The sequence below is a fragment of the Stegastes partitus genome, unplaced genomic scaffold (assembly GCF_000690725.1).
Source record: "Stegastes partitus isolate 25-593 unplaced genomic scaffold, Stegastes_partitus-1.0.2 Scaffold0, whole genome shotgun sequence".
In the NCBI taxonomy this organism is placed as follows: Eukaryota; Metazoa; Chordata; class Actinopteri; family Pomacentridae; genus Stegastes; species Stegastes partitus.
The window spans coordinates 1,241,869-1,261,300 of record NW_007577731.1 but is presented as its reverse complement, the minus strand read 5'-3'; the positions used below and the strand labels follow the sequence as shown (position 1 = coordinate 1,261,300).

The following is a 19,432-nucleotide window of genomic DNA, read 5'->3' as shown; positions in this document are numbered from 1 at the left end:
TATTAATATTACACTGGTTATTTGCACAATTCATGTATATATTTGAATTTGCACTGTTTATTATGATTAATATATCTTTATTTTCTGTATCTTTTCTATTTATATCATTTTTATATTCTATTCTTGCTCTATTCTTTTTATGTGTATTTTTATATTTCTCTGTATGTGCTGCTGCTGACAACACTGTGAATTTCTCCACTGTGAGATAAATAACAGCTGATCTTATCTTATCTCATATTTTTTTTTGACCACAGGGTTCCTTCGTCCATAGAAATGACACAAACAAGCAACAAAATATGATAAGATGGAAATCTTTTAATTATTTCTCTTTTTTTTAACAAAAAAAAAAAAGCAACTGTCCAAATTATTCAGAAATTATCACAAATTTGCAAAAATACAGCTTCTGTGACATAGGAAACGGTCATTTCAACCCAGGTTCTGGATGATGCTCTACAAACCGAGAGCCGCTGATGCAGGAGTTCTCTGGTCAGTCGCTGGTAAAATAGAACTGAAACCGAAGAGCTTAATGAGCTCGTTATTAGGCTCCATTACTGAGGAGGAGAGAGAGAGAGCTGCACACTGTGGCTGATCACAGACGGGGAAAGGCTACAACCTCACAGCCGAGCGTTTTCACGGGGCGGCAGCCGCAGCGTAAACAATTAATAAGAACTACAAAGAGCTTCACACTGTGAAACATCTCAGAGGAAACGAGTGAGAACGGTGGAGCGAGAGGCTCAGAACAATCCACGGATCAGCACCAAAACCATCCTGATGAATCCGAGCACTTAAACGCTAAATGTGTCATGTCCATGAACGCTGTTGGGCTTAAGTGTAGCCGGTGAGCTTCCTCAGGTCAGGCTACTTTTTACACTTTTTCCCTTTTTTCACAGCGTCCTGCGGCGTGGCAGCTTCACGTCCTTTACCTGAAAGAAATACGTTTTTCATTGTGTTGTTGAAGTTCTTTTTCATATTGGCATCAAAAACACACAAAGAAAACCCAAAACATGCACATAAACTAGAGCGGGAGTTTAAACGAACCAAACAGGCCGTGATGCTGATTCATGTGTGTTTGCAGGTAATCACACGTATTCTGACATGAACGCCTCCAATGCGTCCAAAACGCCGTCAACACGCACCATGACAGTAAAAGTAGAGTCAGACGATAACTCTGTTCATCTCTTAAGCAGCCCAGTTCACATTACATACAGCTATGTCTGTCTACCAACTTTTCAGGCCCATTGTTACCTTTTTTGCTGCTTTTTCCACCTTTGAGGCTTTCTTCTTTGCCTCCACGTTGCCCTTCGGCTGGCCCCGGGGCTGCAGACTGCCTACCGGGACGCCCCGTCAAGCCTCCTCCGGCACCTCGCTGGCCTTTCTCACTCTTGGCTCTTGCGTAGGCGACAGTCACTTTGCTGCCATCGATCTCACAGTCCTCCATGGCTTCTTTGATAGCTTTGCAATTTTCGTCGCTCTCAAATTCCACAAAGCCAAACCTGATGAGAACGTAGCGTAAAATAAATTATTCAACCCGGTCGGACCACAGTACAGAGAAAGCTCCGGGCCACCCACCTGGGCCACCCACCTCTTTGAAACTCCCGTCTCTTTATCTGCCAGGACTCTGGCGTCGACGGATCCTTCGAAGGCACCTCTGAGCGTCTCAGCCGTCGTCTTCTCAGCGAGGCCCAGCACAATCAGCGTGTTTGACAGCACTCAAGAGAAAAACGACAGATTTTAAGTTGAAATATAACCATCAAGCTGGTTTAAGAAAGCAGCCAGGTGTGGACATCACAGCTACCTTCAGGCTTCTCTGGCTTCGGCGTCACGCTGAACTGCATTCTGGCTTCTCTTTTGCCGACTTTAATCTTCTTGGACGACTGCAGCACCTTTTTAGCGTCTGCCACAGTCGCAAACTCCACAAACGCAAATCTGCAGAGAATAACAGATGATTCATTTATTTTTTCTTGACAAAATCCAAACACTTTTATCAATAGTAAACTAAACTAAGCCAGCGTAAGCGTGCTCACCGCTTCGGTTTGCTTTGGCTCTGAGGTATGCTGATGCTGACGGCGTTCTGAAAGACACTCTTCAGGTTTTCCTCTTTCACCTTGGAAGACAAATTGCCCACAAACAGGGTTTTACTGGGACGTGGTGCAGCTGTGAGACGGAAAGGAAACGTTTTAGTCCAGAAAAAAACCTTGATTTATCAACTTTTACCCCTTTTCCACCAAAAAGAACCAGCTGCTAGTTCCATGCTGGTTCTAGTTCCAGTGCTTAGTTGGTTCCAATCAAAGAACCAGTTGCTTTTCCATCGGCAAGGAGCCAAATCAGAGCCATACGTCACTGCATACGGAGCCGTTTACTGAACAACGCTCGGAAGTCCACACAGGACTCCAGACTAGCTTTTTTTGTTTTTTTTTTACCGGTGTGACCAATGTTCTCATTTTTTTGCACTTCCCACCTTGTCACAGACAAAGCATACGACTTGCTGAACATTTTCTTATCGATAGACGCTACAGTTTACGATGTTTCCCGAACACCCCACATAGCAGGCTGCGCTAGCTGCTGCTGGTGGCCACGGTGCTCAGACCGGTGTGTGACCAAAGATGACTTTAAAAAGAGTTCACCAGGAGGTTCTGGTGTCAGATTGGTCCAAGATGAAACCCAGTGATTTTTTTCTCATGCTGTCTTTCCTATGAGCAGAATAAACAGTGTGTAGCTCCATTTTTCACAAGAAGACCTCATTTCTAAGCGTAGATACCGCAGTACACCAAAGTTATGAAAGTCCTGTTCTCCACCACTGTGGTGCTGCTGCTGGGACACAGTATAAAAGACAGTTTGTGCAGAACTTCTGTGTGTCCCTGGACTCATTCCAATACATCTGCGATCGGTCCAGAGACGTCCTGGCGAAAGACAACACAAATCACCGCTTGTGTGTCCCATCCACCGGTCTCGGTGGTCACGATAGCCCCGCCCCCAGTCCCTGACGTACTCAGCTTAGCTCTGGCCCAGCAAAGAGTTGGTGCCTGAAAAGCACCAGTTCTGAGAACCTGGAGCTGGTGTTTAGGTGGTAGAAACACAAAAAACTGGTGCTGAGTCAGGCTCTAACACAGCACTGGAACCGGTTTGGTGGAAAAGGGGTATTTTGTATCATTCTAGCATCTGACGGTACGCTTCACGTCACTGACATTCAGCACTGATTTACCTTTTGCACTCTTGCTGTCAGCTTCCTGTCTTTCCCCGACACAGTCCACAATCAGAACCCGGCCTTGGATGCGAGCTCCTTGTTTTCTCATCCGTACCTTTGTTGCTATTTTTTTATTTTTAAACTCCAAAAAGGCAATACTGTTGAAAAACAAGAACATGTCATTCAACATATATATATATGGCGGTTATTCATTAGACATAAGCCTCTGACAGTCTGTATGTTAGGAAGTGAGCTCACCCTTGACTCGGGCCTTCAGCTCCACCAGGAAACCGGATGGCGACGGCCTTGCGGAAACGTTTCAGAATGTCTTTTTTTGTTGCATTGTACGGCAGGTTCTTCAGAAACAAGCATCTGGCATCTTTGGCTGCCAAGAACAGGACAGCTGTCAGGTCACATGATCAACCTGGACAAACTTGGACTTTGTGTTGTTTTTAATTCAGAAGCATTAAAATGAGGTTTGTATTTACATGAAACAGCAATAAAAGCAATTCTGTTTTGTACTTTTTACCTTTTTTGTCCAGTGGAGGAGGTTTGACCTTCACTTTGTCCTCACTTTTGATCTTCGCTTTGGCGATTTTGAGCGGCTTATCGAGGAGCATCTCTCCATCCAACGCCAGCGCTTTGGTCAAATCCATTTCAGAGGCCAGATTTACAAACGCGTGTTTTCTATAAAAGCAGAAAGTTGAGTTATTTAGCCGAGCAGCAGTGGAATGATAAGCAGAACATCCATCCATCATCTCTACACCTTAATCCTCACTAGGGTCATGGGGGGCGGAGTCTATCCCAGCTGACTCAGGGTGAAGGCAGGTTCCCCTGGACAGGTAACCAGTCTATCACAGGGCTACACTTAGAGACAGACAACCAAGCACACTCACATTCACACCTACGGACAATTTACAATCACCAATTAACCTCAGCGTGTTTCTGGACTGTGGGAGGAAGCCGGAGAACCCGCAGAGAACCCACGCTGCACGGGGAGAACATGGAGATTCCACGCAGGAAGATCCCGGGTGTCCTCACCGGGACGCCAACCGGCGACCTTCTACCTGTGAGGCGACGGTGCTAACCACCGAGCCACCGTGCAGCCCATAAGCAGAACAGAACATGAAGATCCAAACACACTCACTTGGTCCGATCCAACTGGATGTCTTCAAACAGGAGACTTTGTGTCACAAAGTAGTTCGCTAGTGAGTCTCTGATTTCTGCACATGGTTTAGAGTTGTTCAGGTTGCCGACAAAAAGACGAAAATCTGCAACAGAAAAAGGGAGAAAAACGTGTAAAGGCAGCAACATGAAGCACCTTCATGATCATGAATTATGGTTTAATTGTAACATGAGTTCATACCATCGCTGACAAGCTTAGTTTTCTTTGAAGGGGAAGTCTCAGCAGCAGGGTCCGCCTTCCGCTTCCCCTTTACTTCACAGGAGGGAGAGAAGATGCGTTAGGTTTTTGAAACAAGCAATATGAAAGCATTTTATGGTCTCTGGACAGAGATTTCAGTCTAATGCCGCACCTATGAATGAAACAGTGAGTGCGTCTGCTGCCAACATGGAGACCCGAAAGTTTGTTTACAAGCAGTTGTAAAGAGATTTCATCAAAGTATTCAGAATTCATGGCTTTAACTAGCTTTAGTCTGAATGGCACATATCTACTGATGATTTTTTTTAGCATTTCAAACGTCAGCCGGGTTGCTACAGCACTACTATCAACATTCATATTTTTACGTACGTGTATTTTTATGACAAATCAGGCTGCTGTAGGAATATTTTGTGGGGATAAAAAAATTGTGAAAAACAAAGAGCAAACAAAAGACGATGAAACAACGAATTGCTACACGGGACAGTTCAGTGAATGTGAACTCTCGGAGATATGCTCACCTGCTGTCTTTTTAACAGTCTTCTGTTTATTTCCATTGGTTTCTTTTTCAGTCTTCTTCTTCTTCCTCTTCTGGGTTACTGCGGCTGTACTTTCATTTTCTTGGGAAGCGGTTTTCATTTGGGATTCTAAGGAGGAAGCATTGTTACCGGCACCGTTCAGGATTTCACTCAGACACGTATACGTAGTGCTGTTTAGGTGTTGTACCCTGTTTTGTGCCACATTCCTCCATCTCTTCCTCCACTTCTGTCTCTGCAGTCTGGCTGGGAGCTTCATCAGCGGGACCGACAGCATCAGCTGAAGAAAGAAAAACACAAAAAAAACAGCCTTGCTATAACTTAAAGACACTATAAAACTGATGTGAATGTGTTCTCTACACATTTTCGTGGCTTCCAGTATAGACGGAGTGTTTATTTTTCTTTTCTTCTTTTTATAGACCTTTGTTAATCATTATTTTTGTTCCTTTTCAACACTGAGTTTCATTTTTTAGATAAGACCTAGAACAACCAATGTGACTGTAATGTTAAACACATCCCAGAGGAGGAACAATAACTTACAGAGTACCGTGACAAGCGCCTCACCTCCACCAGTCATCTGATCATTTGCACTGATCATGTCTTCTGTGTCATCACCCTGTCCTTCCACATTCTCCCAGGATATAGTTACTGTTGGGGTGCTTCCTTTCACCTCGATGACGGTGTCTGTCTGAAGATCTAAAAAGACATTTTCATTACTCGCACAGCTCAGAATTTCAGTCAGACACCATGTGTTACACATTATCAGCACCTTGTTCATCTCCCTCCAGTTTCAGCTCCACTTCTGTTCTCTCAGTGGGATTGTCCTCCTCTATCTCAGTCTGCCCTTCTGAAACAATTAATAATTGAATAGCTTGTTAGCATTATTTGGCAGAAACAGTCATATTTACAGTGATTTTCTTGCTTGTTTTGGGGAAATGACTTGCCAGCGTTAGCGTTGTCCTCCTTCTCTCCATCTCGGACCACTTTGCTTTGTCTCGTTCTACGTCTTGTAGACTGAAACAAAGACATTTAGAACATTATGACTCTATATAATGGTCTAGTTGTCAGTTAACTACTTACAAAAAAACTTAGCATTTTCTACTTGTTGGTATTTCCTGTGATGCACCAAAAAAACCCTTAAAATTACTCATACATGAAAACCTACTGAATGATTCCGATTGCCACTAACCTTAGTCCAAATCCTGAATTAATATCTGATAAACAGTCCAAACCCCAACTATAAAAACGTTATACTTGTAAACCAGGGTCAGATTATTGGCCAGTTATACGTACACGGACAAGGAATTTGAATCATTGTTTTCCATTGCTTTCAAAGGATTTACACAAAGAACACACATGCATTTAACCAACCAAAAGAAAAAAGTGAATGCAAAACTATGTGCAGCTATGGGTACGTGCAAAAGAGAAGGTTTAAAGTCAAGTTTGGCTCAAAATTGTGTAGATTCTGGTGGTAGGAAAAAATACAGTTATCATCAGTAAACACAGGGTTACTGACACCCTGTGTGAGACATAAAAGCAGCACATTTTTAACAAGTTTGACCAGTAAAGGCCAGGTATTCCCCTTAATAAATTACTGAGACTATAAACTGACTATCAAAATGAACCAACCCGTCAACCAATCTATAATTTAGTCAGCTAGTGATTCTAAGTCTTAAATTAAATAGGTTATTATGATTAAGCAGACCTACTGGTTTCACAGTTGTACATTAATAACAACCTAAAACAGCGCTTGTCAGTAGAAGAACTTTGGGTTTTCAGTCCCTAGCTAACCAACCGCTAGCTTGTGAAGCGACTAGCATCAAACAACAGTTAGCTTAAACGAATCCACCTGAAGCCCGGTTAACGGAAATATAACGTGATTCTTACGTCTGTTTTTGCCATGTCGTGTATTTAAAACAACACACAATCACAGGCTGGAACCAGAAACCCGTAGCCGCCGAACACACGTGTGGTCCGCTAAAAACATCCACATGAGCCGCACCACGTACTGCGCATGCGTGCCACCTACTACGTACGGATGCCCGCAGGCAGAAAAGGCTTCTGCTATGTTTTTGCGATTTAACGACCACGACTTACGGGATCCCGCTCCTCAGACCATCACGGTGTCAGCTTTATTCACATGAGCACATCCTGGGTAAATACTGGGTAGCGGTAAATAATATTTAGCCTGAAATTTAATTTTTTTGTATCGAAACTACAACAGTTCAAATGTATTGTTTTGACAGCTAGCCATGTAGCTCATTAGCTAAACTCGAGTTGGTTTACACCTACTTCAGTTTCCTATTTCAGCTCCGTACCAAATATAACTGCCTAAAAACCGAATTTAAGTCTATTAGGCGATAACTCTGTCTTACACAAATACTGAATGGCATTGTGTTGTCCACACAGTGTGCCTGTTTGTTCGGCCGTGTTGACTCAAACAGGCTGATGTGAACTTTGAAGAAACCACAGTTCGAAGTTCAAGCAGGCTGCAGATAAGTGATTATCGGCTCACACCATCCCTCAGCCTGTAAACAACAGCAGTGTGAGCTCAGCATGGAGGACGTGGGACTGATCTGAAGAACAACAGAGCAAACATATCCACGATGGGGAGTCAGAGGAATGGCTTTCACAAGGAAAGCTTCATCCTGTCAGTGGACATGGGCACGACGTCCATCAAATGCCATGTCTATGACAAGGAGGCCAAAATCCGAGGATCATGCACCACCAAGGTAATCACCCCTTCCTCTTTCTCACCCCTTTGGCTTTTAATCTCTCACCTACAGCACCCATTTGCATTATTTAAGCTGTTAATGTTGATTTGCGGTGTGTCTTCTTTCTCTGTTAATGCCTTTCCTCAGGTGGTGCCCTTGTACCCAGAGGTGGGCCACGTGGAGATGGACCCAGATGACCTGTGGAAGGCTTTTATCACCGTGGTTAAGGGAGCCGTGCAAGGTACAGCTGCTCCCATTCCTGTTCTCACATGCACCCGTACCAAGGGATCAGACTGATTGGGATTAATTTTACATTAGTCACATCCTTTGACGAATGCGAGGAAACGTTGCAACACTGCAGTAGATGTTAGCGTTTCCACTGTGGTTTGGTTTTCAAACAGAAAGTGCAACAAGAAAATACTGATTCTAGTTCTTCGGGTACACTGACATTCATTGTTGTTCAACATAGCTGCTAGCACTCTGAACTAGTGCATCCTATTTAATTATTAATAAGCTACTAATTCAACTCCATGTTTGTTTGGAGGCTGCATCCTGTGTCGTCTTTTTATGGAATTACAATTAACTGAAATATAAACGGATATTTTGTTCGTAATGCAACAGAAACCATTTGTAATTCTGGCTTTTGAAAAAAAAACATTCCTTGCATTTACTTTGAGCAGCAATTTTGACAATTTCTTTCAATTTATCACTTGAATTTTATTTATTTTGTATGTGTGTGTCTGTACTCGCATTGCTGTATTTAAATATAGATGCAGGTGTCCACATGCGTCAGATAGAAGCTCTCGGCATCTCCACTCAACGAGCCACCTTCACAACTTGGGACAGGTAGATAAAAATAAAATAATAATTACTTTCCTCCCCTCCAAAACAAAAACCTGTGTGCTTTGGTCGGAAGACTAGAAGGAAACCACTTTACCTGTTAGAGCTTTGCTTTATTTATTCTGCACAACGGTTCCTTCACTGCTTGTCTTGCACTCGATAGGAAAACGGGGGTTCCTTTCCATAACTTCATCAGCTGGCAGGACCAGAGGGCTGCAGACCTGGTGAAGTCCTGGAACAGATCCTGCACCATGAAAGTGAGCCTCCTTTCCACTTTATGTGTTTTATTCAGGTTCAAAGCTGAAAGAAAACAGATAAAGTGCTTGAACTGTTTAAATTCAGCCTTGGTTATTAAAAAAAGTAGTTTGACAGTGAGTATTTGTTGGACCAGTGCTGGTTATGGCGCCCTTTCATTCAGTGTGGTTTGATGTTTTTACGACATTCTCAGACGATCCACGGCGTGATGAAGGCGGTCTACTTCCTGACCAGGCAGAAGCGATCCCTCGCGGCGAGTCTTATCGTCTTCTCCACCCAACACGTCACCTTTCGCCTCGTCTGGGTGCTCATGCACTACAAGCAGGTGTGTGGATGATGGATATTTAAACCAGTTAACTGACATGAATTCAGATCTGGGGCAGCTGTGATGCACATTGACCTGCTTGATAAACACAGTGAACAATGTTAAAGCACTGTTTAAATACAGCTGCAGCTGTGACCGATGCCAGGAAATGTTAAAAAACGAAACCAGAAAGAAATGCGCTAGCTGCCCATGTCCAATGCTCTGTTACACAACAGAAATGATCCAGACGAGTCCGTGTTTCACATCTCCACAAGGTAATCTGAAATCTGCCCGTTAATGTTTCTAAAATCCCACTGAGACCAACAAACGGCTCGAGAGCACTGAAAAGCTAAAACCACGAGTATAGTTATGCCACCTGTTACCACGAGTTATGTCACTTATTTCCAAGATTTCATAGTTAATCCAAGAAATGGTTTTAATTGTCAAATAATTTAATTTTCTCTGTTTATCAAATAGGCGGTACAGTTGTTCAACATGATTGCTTAAAGCTCGATGTGACTCCATCAAATTGCAGGACCAAAAATTTTAAATAGTTCATTGATTAAATTCCTATTAAAGCGTTTTCTCAACCTTCTAAGAGGTTTATTAGTTAATATTCAACCACTGTTCCACCCACAGAAAACTGGAAGTATGTTCATGTGCTAATAGTATTAAAGTAAATGAATAGTAGAACAAAAATAAAATCCAGTTCAAGCAGGTGGAGAAGGTCACTGGGTGCCCTCTACCCACACTAGAGGACCTTCATGGCCTCAGGAGAGCCGACACCGTCCTGAAGGACTCCTACCACCCGGGACACTTCCTGCTGGAGATGTTGGAACAGGGCCATCAGAACCAGAACTAACAGACTGAAACACAGCTTCTTTCCAACTGCTGTCTGTCAGAGCCATAAATGCCTCTTTATCATAATAAGTGCAATATATAGTTAATATGCAACTGCCACTACCTCTGTGTTATATCCACCGTGTTCATGCTTATTAGTTAATCTTTATATATAGAGTTTTTTTATATTTTTTTTTTTTTATAGTATGTTGTGTATAGTTGTTTACAAAGTGTTTATATTTTTTTGCACTGAAACCCTAACCCCTGCACCTTACTTTTTGTTGCACTTGTTGCAATAAAGCGAATGTGGATCTGATCTATTATGCGCTGGACCGCAACACTCCCCTTCTCAGCCTCCTCATGTTTCTTTCCCCTTCCAGGTCCGTCAAGCAATAGATGAAGGCAACTGCTGCTTTGGGACAATAGACACCTGGCTCCTGTTCAAACTCACAAAAGGTGGGTTTGACATTATTTGTGTTTCCCTCCGAGCACACTGTCTTTTGAACATAGTGCAGTAATACACGATTTGCCCAATGAAACGCATTTCATACGATCTCTAATGGGACACTAAGTCCCAGACAGAATGTTCTTTGTTTCTGCAATCCTGTTGCATCACTGATTGGCTGAAATTTCTCAGGAATGTTTCAGCTCCCTCCTGTGGGAGAGAGGGAATTGGAAAAGTGACCTGGAGTTCAGACGAGTGTTGTTGTTTTTTTTTTTTTGTACCTTTTTTAGAAACTGATTTTATGATACATTACTGTTTTTCTCTCACGTCTTTTTCAGGACAGGTCCATGCCACAGATTACTCCAACGCCAGCACAACGGGGATTTTCGACTCCTATCAGGTCTGTTGTGTGTTACATTTATTAACAGGTTGGGTTTTTTGTGTCTGTGTGTGTGTGTGTTTTTTTTCCATATAACTGTAATGTGACTTGTTTCACAGATGTGTTGGAGTGGGTTTATCTCCTCTCTTGTGTCTCTGCCTCTGTCTATTTTGCCCAAAGTAGAAAATACAGGGTGAGTCGATCATTCTCTTCAAACGGTAACAAACACTCGAATCTCTTGGATTTTAGCCAGAAAAAGTGTTTAACTGTGAGAAAAGCATACATTTTTATCACATTGACCTTAGATGCACTAGTCACAGTGTCCTATGTGTCCTGTTTGCTTGTTGTTGTTTTTTTTTTAACCTCAGATGACAGAAGTAAGGCAACACGAGCGGTGAGCAACCTGCAAGGCAGAATCCCCACAAGGCCTTGTTAGACGATATCTAGGGCAGGGAAAAGGGAAAAAAAAACCTCATATAACCTTAAACTGACTTCATTTTCAGCCTTTTTCTGTTTGTTCTAAAGCTGTATACTTATGCAACGTTTACGAAAATAGGCTGAGAAAGTTTCAAGAGTGCATCTATGCGATTTAAATTTGGGTTCAAAGTCATCCTCTTGTGCAGCGATAAACTGCTTCCGGGGCTCCTGCCATGTTTGAAACGCTCCCTGAAAGTCCTGCTCTGTAAGCGCATCGAGCGTCTTCTGCAGTGGCAAAACATCGACTCTGAACTTTAATGTAATTTAGGAGAAAAGGAAGCAGTTGTGAGGAGCTGAATCTGGCGAGCAGGGTGGGTGAAGAGCAACAACTGTGTTGCGTGCCACAGTTCAGGCTGTTCGTGCCGAATGTCCTCCCTCACATTCCTCATGACATTACAGCAGAACTCGGCGCTGACATTTCGACCCTGGGGGAGTGGATTCACGGTCGCTCTGCTAACCTGACACTCCTTCTTCAGTCTTGATGACTGCGGACTTTTCCACTAAAGACCAGTGTGTGGTCTCTGGGTTGCAGCTTTTAGTGACTAATCCTAATATGGCAGGAGCGCTGGGAGCAGTGTGTCGCTGCACAGGAAGATCGCTTTAGCATAGGGTTACATTTACTGTGCAGATTTAGCTTTTTATAGGGACAGTCGCTGAACTTCTTGTACAAACGTCAGTTCATGAAACACCAGTGTTGTTCTTTAAGGTGTTGTGAAAACATGTAGTCTGTCTCTGTAGGTGTAATTGGACATGGTCGCTAAATTGCTGTAGTATGAAAGTAATCAGCTTTAATAGCCAAGTGCGTACGCAACATATAAGGAATGTGGTTTTGACTGTTGGTGTCGGCCTAGGAATGAGCAGGACTAATAGAAATAGGAAAATAAAGTAAAATAACTATAGAAAAATTAAGATAACAAATATATACAAGAATGTACACATCTGAGAAGAAAAAATATATGTAAAGTGGTGCAAAAATAGCAGTGCAACTAATGTAAGTAGTCTGACAATAATTATAATTATTATAATAATCTTTTTTTTTTTTTAAATGTACATGAATGTGTATTATCAACGACTGTGTGCGACTGTCAGGTGGTTTCAGCACCTCTGTGGCGTTGTAATGTAGCTGTACAGCACTGCATACACGTTATGTTCTCAATCCAAGGCCTGCAGTTTGCCTGTAGATGAGAGTTTTGCAGGATGCTTTGAGGCTGATGCATTGTGTCTGGTTTCTCCCTCGTGACCCAACAGCCACAACTTCGGTTCCACGGACCCATCCATCTTTGGAGTGTCCATTCCCATCATGTCCTTGGTGAGTCGTCAACATCTTGGCATGGCACAATCTGATTTTGATAGAGAGCGTTTATTTTCAACCTTCTAACTTGTTTGTGCCAGCGTGTCACTGCTATTATGTCATAAAAGGCCATTTCACAGAGTTGTATATGGCAGGTAATGTGTTACTCGTGATAAGAGTATCCGTGACTTGGAATGAAATATTGGTTATCAATGAAAAGAGATAAGACCTGACAAGGAAAGTAATAAGGCACATGGAATGAATTAAAACAATATAGTGACAGTGACACGCCCTCATAAACTGGGATTCAGTCAGACTTTGGCCCTCACCTGTTGGAAACTCTCACTTTCCATTAATGTGAGTTTGAGACATTTCAAGTGTTTGAAGCATCGACTTGTTTTCGTTGTCATCACAACATGTCTTCCTCCGTCCATCTGCCGTAGATGGCGGACCAGCAGGCGGCCATGTTTGGAGAGTGCTGCTTCGACATCGGCGATGTAAAGATCACCATGGGAACAGGCACCTTCATGGACATCAACACCGGGAACAAACCGCACACGTCCGTAGCAGGTAGAGGAGCTCAGCGCACTTCAGGAAAAACGTCCACATTTGTCCACGCAGCCTCGTTACAACACCCCTGATCCTCTCCCCGTAGGCCTGTACCCTATCGTGGGGTGGAAGATCGGCTCCGAGGTGGTGTACCTGGCAGAGGGCAACGCGGCAGACACGGGCACCGCCATTAAATGGGCGCAGAAGCTGGGTGAGCGTTGAGCCGTATGCAAGAGCTGTGGTGACTTCTTCTTCATGTCACTGGCAGGAAGGCGTGGCAGGTAGCGGACAGGTTCTGTCACAGTGTGGAAACAACACCAGTAAGGGTTTTCAGCCAAAGTTAAAGCCTACTAAACTTTTCAGCGAGCTCTGCATAGAATCAACTTTTCAAAGCAGAAATGAAGCAGATGTCTATGTTGACACTAAAAGCTAACTTGCTTCTTCTCGATTTTGCCTTTCGTGTGTCTCCACGGGTCCACTCATGATGAGGGTGCATAGTTTAGGTTCCACACCGGCCTATTTTTGGTTGGCCTGATGTAGACTGCAGGTATGAGCCCGCCACTGGCTGCTCCTCTTAGGTGGTTTTGAAAAAAAGCACAAAAGGCTGGAAAGAATAGAATTACGTGAAATAATTTCACCTGTACTGCATCTACCCTGACATCTAGCAACATCTGGAGCTGTTTCTACAAGGACAACAGAACTGTATGAAAGGTGAAAGGAGATGAAAATTCATTTGTCTTGACTTAGAAATGTAGAAATAAGTAAAACAATATAGGTATATGTATATTTACAGGACATACATACATTAAATCATGTAAATTACTTCTAAATTACTTCTAAATCTTAAAAAATGAACACAGTATTGCTGAATGTCGGCCTTCGTGGGTACACCGTTACACAATGTGTTTACAGGCTTGCTTTGCTTTCCTTTCCTTTCCTTTCCTTTCCAGCTATCTACATGTTATCATTTTCTGAGCTATGAGAGAAAATAACACCATCCAAGCAGCAGCCCACCACACAGGATGTTAAATCCTCCAGAGGACCTGAATGGTGCGGTGAGGCTGCCCGGCTGGTTTTCTGTGGTGGATTATTCATTTTAATGACAGTGCAAAGGCTCCACCAAAACAGTTCCACCCGTCACTGTGTTGAACCCACTGAAGCCGCAATCTTTAGTTAGAAAACAAACAAACACGCCGAAGCTTTCTGTTCCCCTTCGAGCATAAATGGCAGTGAGGCGATGTTGGAATCCTCTGACGTTATCTGTGTTAAAGTCTCCTTTACACTGAACATGTTGTTGTTGCAGAGCTGTTCTCTGACGTCCAGGAGACCAGCACCATGGCTTACAGCGTCAGCGACTCAGACGGAGTGTGTTTCATCCCGTCCTTCAGCGGCCTGCAGGTAAACGTCGTGGCGTCCTGTCACAGCCGGTATTGTGCGCATACGCCTGTATTTTTGATTTTAATTTGCTGTTTTCTTCTGTGTAACATGGTTGTCTCTTTTTTTGTTTTTCTCCGCCTTCCATTGTGAACTGGCGCTTGTAAGTGTTTGTCCTGAATGTTTGTAGTTTATACGCAGACATCTGGTTATGAAATCAGTTTCCAAACAGTATGCCTGCACTCGTACTGACTATGAGAATCTTTTTTATTGTTTACTAAATCACTTTATGTGTGTTAACTTCTTAAAGGCTCCACTGAATGATCCCAAAGCTTGTGCTTCCCTCATGGGCCTCAAACCCTCCACCACCAAGAGCCATCTGGTCCGGGCCATCCTGGAGTCCATCGCCTTCAGGTGAGGCGTTTCCCAGAGATGGTTTCTGCATAAGTTCCTCACCGTTACTCACTCATGCTACTTGATGTTCAGTCCTTGTGCTGCTATTTTTATTTTCCAGAAACAAGCAGCTCTTTGAAACGATGCTAAGAGAGACTCACATTCCCATCACAAAGATCAGGTACAGTTTCTCCTCTCCTGGTGGGCATCTAACTTACATCTGACTAATGATTTAATTGCCTTTTTGTGTTTTTTTTATGCCTCATTTTAAGATAAGATAGGCCTTTATTTATCTCACAGTGGAGAAATTCACAGTGTTGTCAGCAGCAGTACACACAGAAAGAAAACGTACATATAAGAAATGGTGCAAACACAAGTATAGAAAAATACACATTTAAAAAAGGATATTGCAATATAAACATGAGGATATATAGAAAAGATATGTATGTATATTATGAAAGATATAGAAAATAAAGAATAAAAGATATACTAACAATAATAAACAGTGCAAATGCAAATACATACATATGTACATGAACTGTGCAGATAACCAGTTGGTTTATTAATGCTCTTGACTGCAACCTACTTGCTGCAAACCCAACAAATTGTCTCCAACCAGTGGCTGTTCTGTGTTGTTTAACTTTGCAACTAAATACACAAAACTAATGTCAACAGACGCTCGTCGACATTCAGTCGGTCAGATATTAGAAGTTAAGATAACACAGCAGATAAACAGGAACTATTAGTGGGAACTCATGCAGCATTAGGGATTGAAATAAGCTGTTTTTGTACCGCTGAATGGAAATGATTCTAAGAGTTATGCAAAACAATCACAATCTATCGGGCCGTGATGTAATATTGTGACAGGAACAGGAGAGGCGTCTTCTGATATCTCGTCTTATCATATGATCTGAATTGCGTCCAGCGAACTGGGCGTAACAGACCGGACTCTTGTGTATCCTGCTTCTAGTAATGCAGTTCAGTCGTTTTATTGGCAGTGCATTACGGGCATGTTTCTCCGATACGGTTACAGTAAATTGAGTGGAGGTGTAATTCAGTGCTCTCTTCTTCTCTGGCTCAGGGTTGATGGCGGCGTTTCCACCAACGACTTCGTCATGCAGCTGACTGCAAACCTGTTCGGCAGGAAGGTAGCCAGACCCCAGCACAACGAGATGTCGTGTCTGGGGGCTGCTTTTGTCGCTGGACTTGGAGTGGGTATGCAAACACAAAAAGAAAAAAAGAAATGCTTTGGCTGTAGCTACTGTACACGAGAGCGACTGTTTTGTGAGTGGCAGATTGTTTTTAAGCGACTGCAGCCTGCTGAGAGAAGCCAAGATGTCTCAGAATCGCTGCGCAGCACAAACTGAACAATGTGAAGATGAGAAGCAGCTGTGTGGAGCAGTCACACTTCACTGTCCCTCTGTTCCTCCACCGCCGTGTTTCTCTAAAAATATTACAACACTTACAGTCATGACAGTGTTTCATCTGAAAAGTTATGATCAAAAGTCCTATTTTTGTACCCGCTGACTCGGCCAGAAGAAACAAAACCAAGTGCTGCTGTTTGTTATGTAACCCGTTTTCCATTTAATTATTCACATTATGTAATTAGATGGTTATACGTTAGTCAGTGCTTAATCAAATCACACACAAAAAAAAAAGATGGATTTGTTCTTGTTGTTGTGTAACAGGCGTGAACCAGGTGGTGCCGATGACTGGATAATAAAGTGAATCATGTGTCTGAGAAACACGCTTTTCTGTGCGGATCACTGAACAGTCGTGGAGATAATTAAATCACTCCTCTGCCACTTTTTAGTTGTTTTCTCACAGTGTGCTACTCTCTCAGCCAAATTCTCCTTTTCTTTTGTTTTTTACGGCTGCCAGTGTCGCGCATGTGTCGGTAAAATCTCAATCTGTCGCCGCAGGTTTCTGGAAGACCCGCGAAGAGCTGAAAAAGTTGCAGAGTACCGACGAACTGTTCCTGCCCCAGGAGGCAGCCAAGGAGGGCAACCCAAACTGGGAGTACGCCCCCATCCTCCAGAGCTGGGAGCGAGCTCTGCAGCGCTCCATGAATTGGTACAAGCAGCCTTGACACTGGATCAACACAACTGAATGAAAAGATTTTAAACCGAATTACTGTTTGAGAAATGGCGACCGTCAGCTGTGATGTTAGAATGAATTTAAATAATGTTTGTCAATCTACTAAATCCTGGTCCGCTCTTTTTAAAGGTATGATACGAAGCTTGTAGCGGTGATGAAGGGGTCGGTGTGCTCTGTAATCGTTAGCAGAACTCTTTGTAGGGGAGGGGAAATGACAGCTTTTCTTTTTCATACTCTAAAGCAGGACACACCTGAGCACTGACATAGTCGTACAGCACTAACAGCTTTGGTTTACAGCAGGACTGTGGGGAAACACACTTTGCAGTGCAGGTCGGATTCAAACCAAAGTGTCATCAGCCACGTTACAGCCACACACTGAAATTTCTCTACGTTTACTGAATGTCCTCGCACGATAGCGGCGTGACCAGAAGTGTATTCATTCCACATCTGAAGGTGCTGCTTCATATTTCAGTATTATGTTGGGGGTTTTGTTTTTCCAGCTGTAATAATGTTTACCATTTTTCCACACGGGGGCGCTGATGATTGAATTTATTGCTCACCATAGCAACCGCATGCCAAATGTTAACCAGGAGCCACAGACTGAAAAAAAAAAATCAGATTCACAGCCTCGGTGAGAAAAAAGAAAAAAGAGGGAACAAGGGGGGAAAGAAGACCAGTCTGCTCACGACACCTCAGGACTCAACGGAAACAGAGTTTGAAGAAACATTTAGTGATGTCAAGTCTCTTACATGTTGCTGCTTCTCCTGAACTGGTGTTTTTGTATCTCAAGAAAAACCTCAAGAACACCTCAAGTCACACATGATGCCTTTTCTGGAGCAATGTCCTTTGTGGAACCGTGATTTATGTGTCCTCTAACTTTGAGATAATGTTGTTTTTCTTTTAAATGTGACTTAAACAAATACTAACTATACGAGTATGGGAGCTCCACTGGATTTCAGTATTTGAATGTGCGTTTGGTCTGCTTCGGGTTCGTCTCATTACTGGTTTTTAAATGTGACTTGGACCAGAAATGGCACAAAAAAAAAAAGTCATTTTGCTATGCAGTAATCACATACGCAATTATCTGTCATTTTGTTTGGGGATCAGGTGATCAGGGTTACAGCAGATAGATTTGTAGTGGGTTTTTTTTTTCCTTGTTGTGTCAGAGGTATGGCCAGGTCCAAGCGTCTTCCTCGACCTGATGAACTCTGATGGTGTTATGATGATTATGTGTCGCCTATCGCTCGAGAAACTGTGAATCTCCTTCGTTTGCTGTCTTAATACTGTAAAATTGTAGTAAAAGAGCTAAACTGTGTAAAGTGATACCATGCTGAAATGAACGCCTCAGACGCCGGTCCGGGTCAGGACACTCTTCTTACACTTTCACTTCATTCAGTTTTTGAATGGCACATGTCGTCCCGAGCTGCTGGGAAATAACAAATGATGTGTAGTGATTTGTGGAAGGTTTACTATTAAAAAAACATCAACCCTCAGCTGTTGGTTTTCTTGTGCACAGGTGTCGCCATGAGTGAGCAGATGCTGCCCCAAAGTGTTTACCTCCACATGGGCTCTGGGGGTTGTCGGGGAGGAGGGGAGGGTGGGATAGATCCTGTGCTGCCTTGTCACTTGGGAATCGTCAGAAGCACGAGGCTGCGAGATGAGTCGAAGGGCTCGAGTCCCATTGATGTGACCGAGCTCGCTGTGAGGGTTGCTATGGCAGCTCGCGGATGGAGTGACTGAGAACAAATGGGGTGTGTATTCCTGCTCATGGTGCTGGTATGGCGAAGGGGGCGCTAATTGAGTGCACGAAAGGGGGTTTTCCTAAACAATGGGAGGATTGTGTGTGTGTGTCTGTCCGCTCGGAGGAAGACCAGGAGTAGTGAGTTCTGCGTACGTCACACAACGTCCATACAGTGTCTCTGTTCTGCACGAACCCAGCCACCCAACCCCGGCTTGTCGCTCCAGGCTTTCAGATTTCTTCTGGGCTTTTTGCGGTGGAGCTGAGACAGACGGGACTAGCCCATGAATCAGCTCTCACACTAATCAGTGAAATGGCTATGAGTGAGTGTGTGAGTGCTGGTATTGTGCCTGGTGCTGCATTGTATGAGTTGTGGTGGGACCCCGCCTTGCAACAAATTCAAACTGACAGCAGGAACTGGATGCAGTGCGACCACTACTCCGGTCCCCCTCCCCCATTGCAAGCTGAACCCTGCATCAGGGGTCATTATATAACTCCCTCTTCTCCCATTCTCTCTCTCTCTCTCTGTGACACACTGGGATTGTTCGCTGGAGTGTCAGGGGGTTGGAAGTTAAGCTTTTGGCATTTATGTTTTTTTCCTTCCTTGTAAGTGTTTCAGCCTCACTCTCTCTCTCTCT

At 43.4% G+C, this 19,432-nt stretch overlaps 2 protein-coding genes across 4 annotated transcripts; one reads left to right on the top strand and one right to left on the bottom strand.

The window, feature by feature from the left end:
* Window positions 1-328: 328 nt before the first annotated feature.
* On the bottom strand, window positions 329-7,092 carry LOC103357142 (nucleolin-like). 2 transcript variants are annotated; one of them, XM_008281599.1, is made up of 16 exons: window positions 6,986-7,092; window positions 6,043-6,112; window positions 5,868-5,945; window positions 5,639-5,794; window positions 5,289-5,378; window positions 5,084-5,209; window positions 4,551-4,622; window positions 4,332-4,455; window positions 3,714-3,871; window positions 3,443-3,569; window positions 3,203-3,342; window positions 2,025-2,154; window positions 1,796-1,926; window positions 1,583-1,709; window positions 1,246-1,493; window positions 329-923 (listed from the first exon to the last, which is right to left on the bottom strand). In XM_008281599.1, exons 1-16 carry the CDS (start codon window positions 6,998-7,000, stop codon window positions 859-861), a joined length of 1,857 nt encoding a protein of 618 aa, XP_008279821.1. In that variant the 5' UTR covers window positions 7,001-7,092; the 3' UTR covers window positions 329-858. The 2 variants fall into 2 exon arrangements, with proteins under 2 accessions (XP_008279821.1, XP_008279900.1); XM_008281678.1 differs by having other exon boundaries at window positions 5,663-5,794.
* A 77-nt stretch (window positions 7,093-7,169) lies between these two features.
* On the top strand, window positions 7,170-18,549 carry gk5 (glycerol kinase 5). Of its 2 annotated transcripts, none has more exons than XM_008281405.1 (17): window positions 7,170-7,253; window positions 7,508-7,830; window positions 7,960-8,053; window positions 8,583-8,658; window positions 8,816-8,909; window positions 9,101-9,232; window positions 10,432-10,507; window positions 10,835-10,896; window positions 10,995-11,068; window positions 12,601-12,661; window positions 13,087-13,213; window positions 13,299-13,403; window positions 14,496-14,590; window positions 14,877-14,980; window positions 15,081-15,140; window positions 16,041-16,174; window positions 16,882-18,549. In XM_008281405.1, the coding sequence occupies exons 2-17, from the start codon at window positions 7,705-7,707 to the stop codon at window positions 17,046-17,048; spliced, it is 1,587 nt and encodes a 528-aa protein (XP_008279627.1). In that variant the 5' UTR covers window positions 7,170-7,253; window positions 7,508-7,704; the 3' UTR covers window positions 17,049-18,549. The 2 variants fall into 2 exon arrangements, with proteins under 2 accessions (XP_008279627.1, XP_008279704.1); XM_008281482.1 differs by having other exon boundaries at window positions 7,170-7,270.
* Window positions 18,550-19,432: the final 883 nt, after the last annotated feature.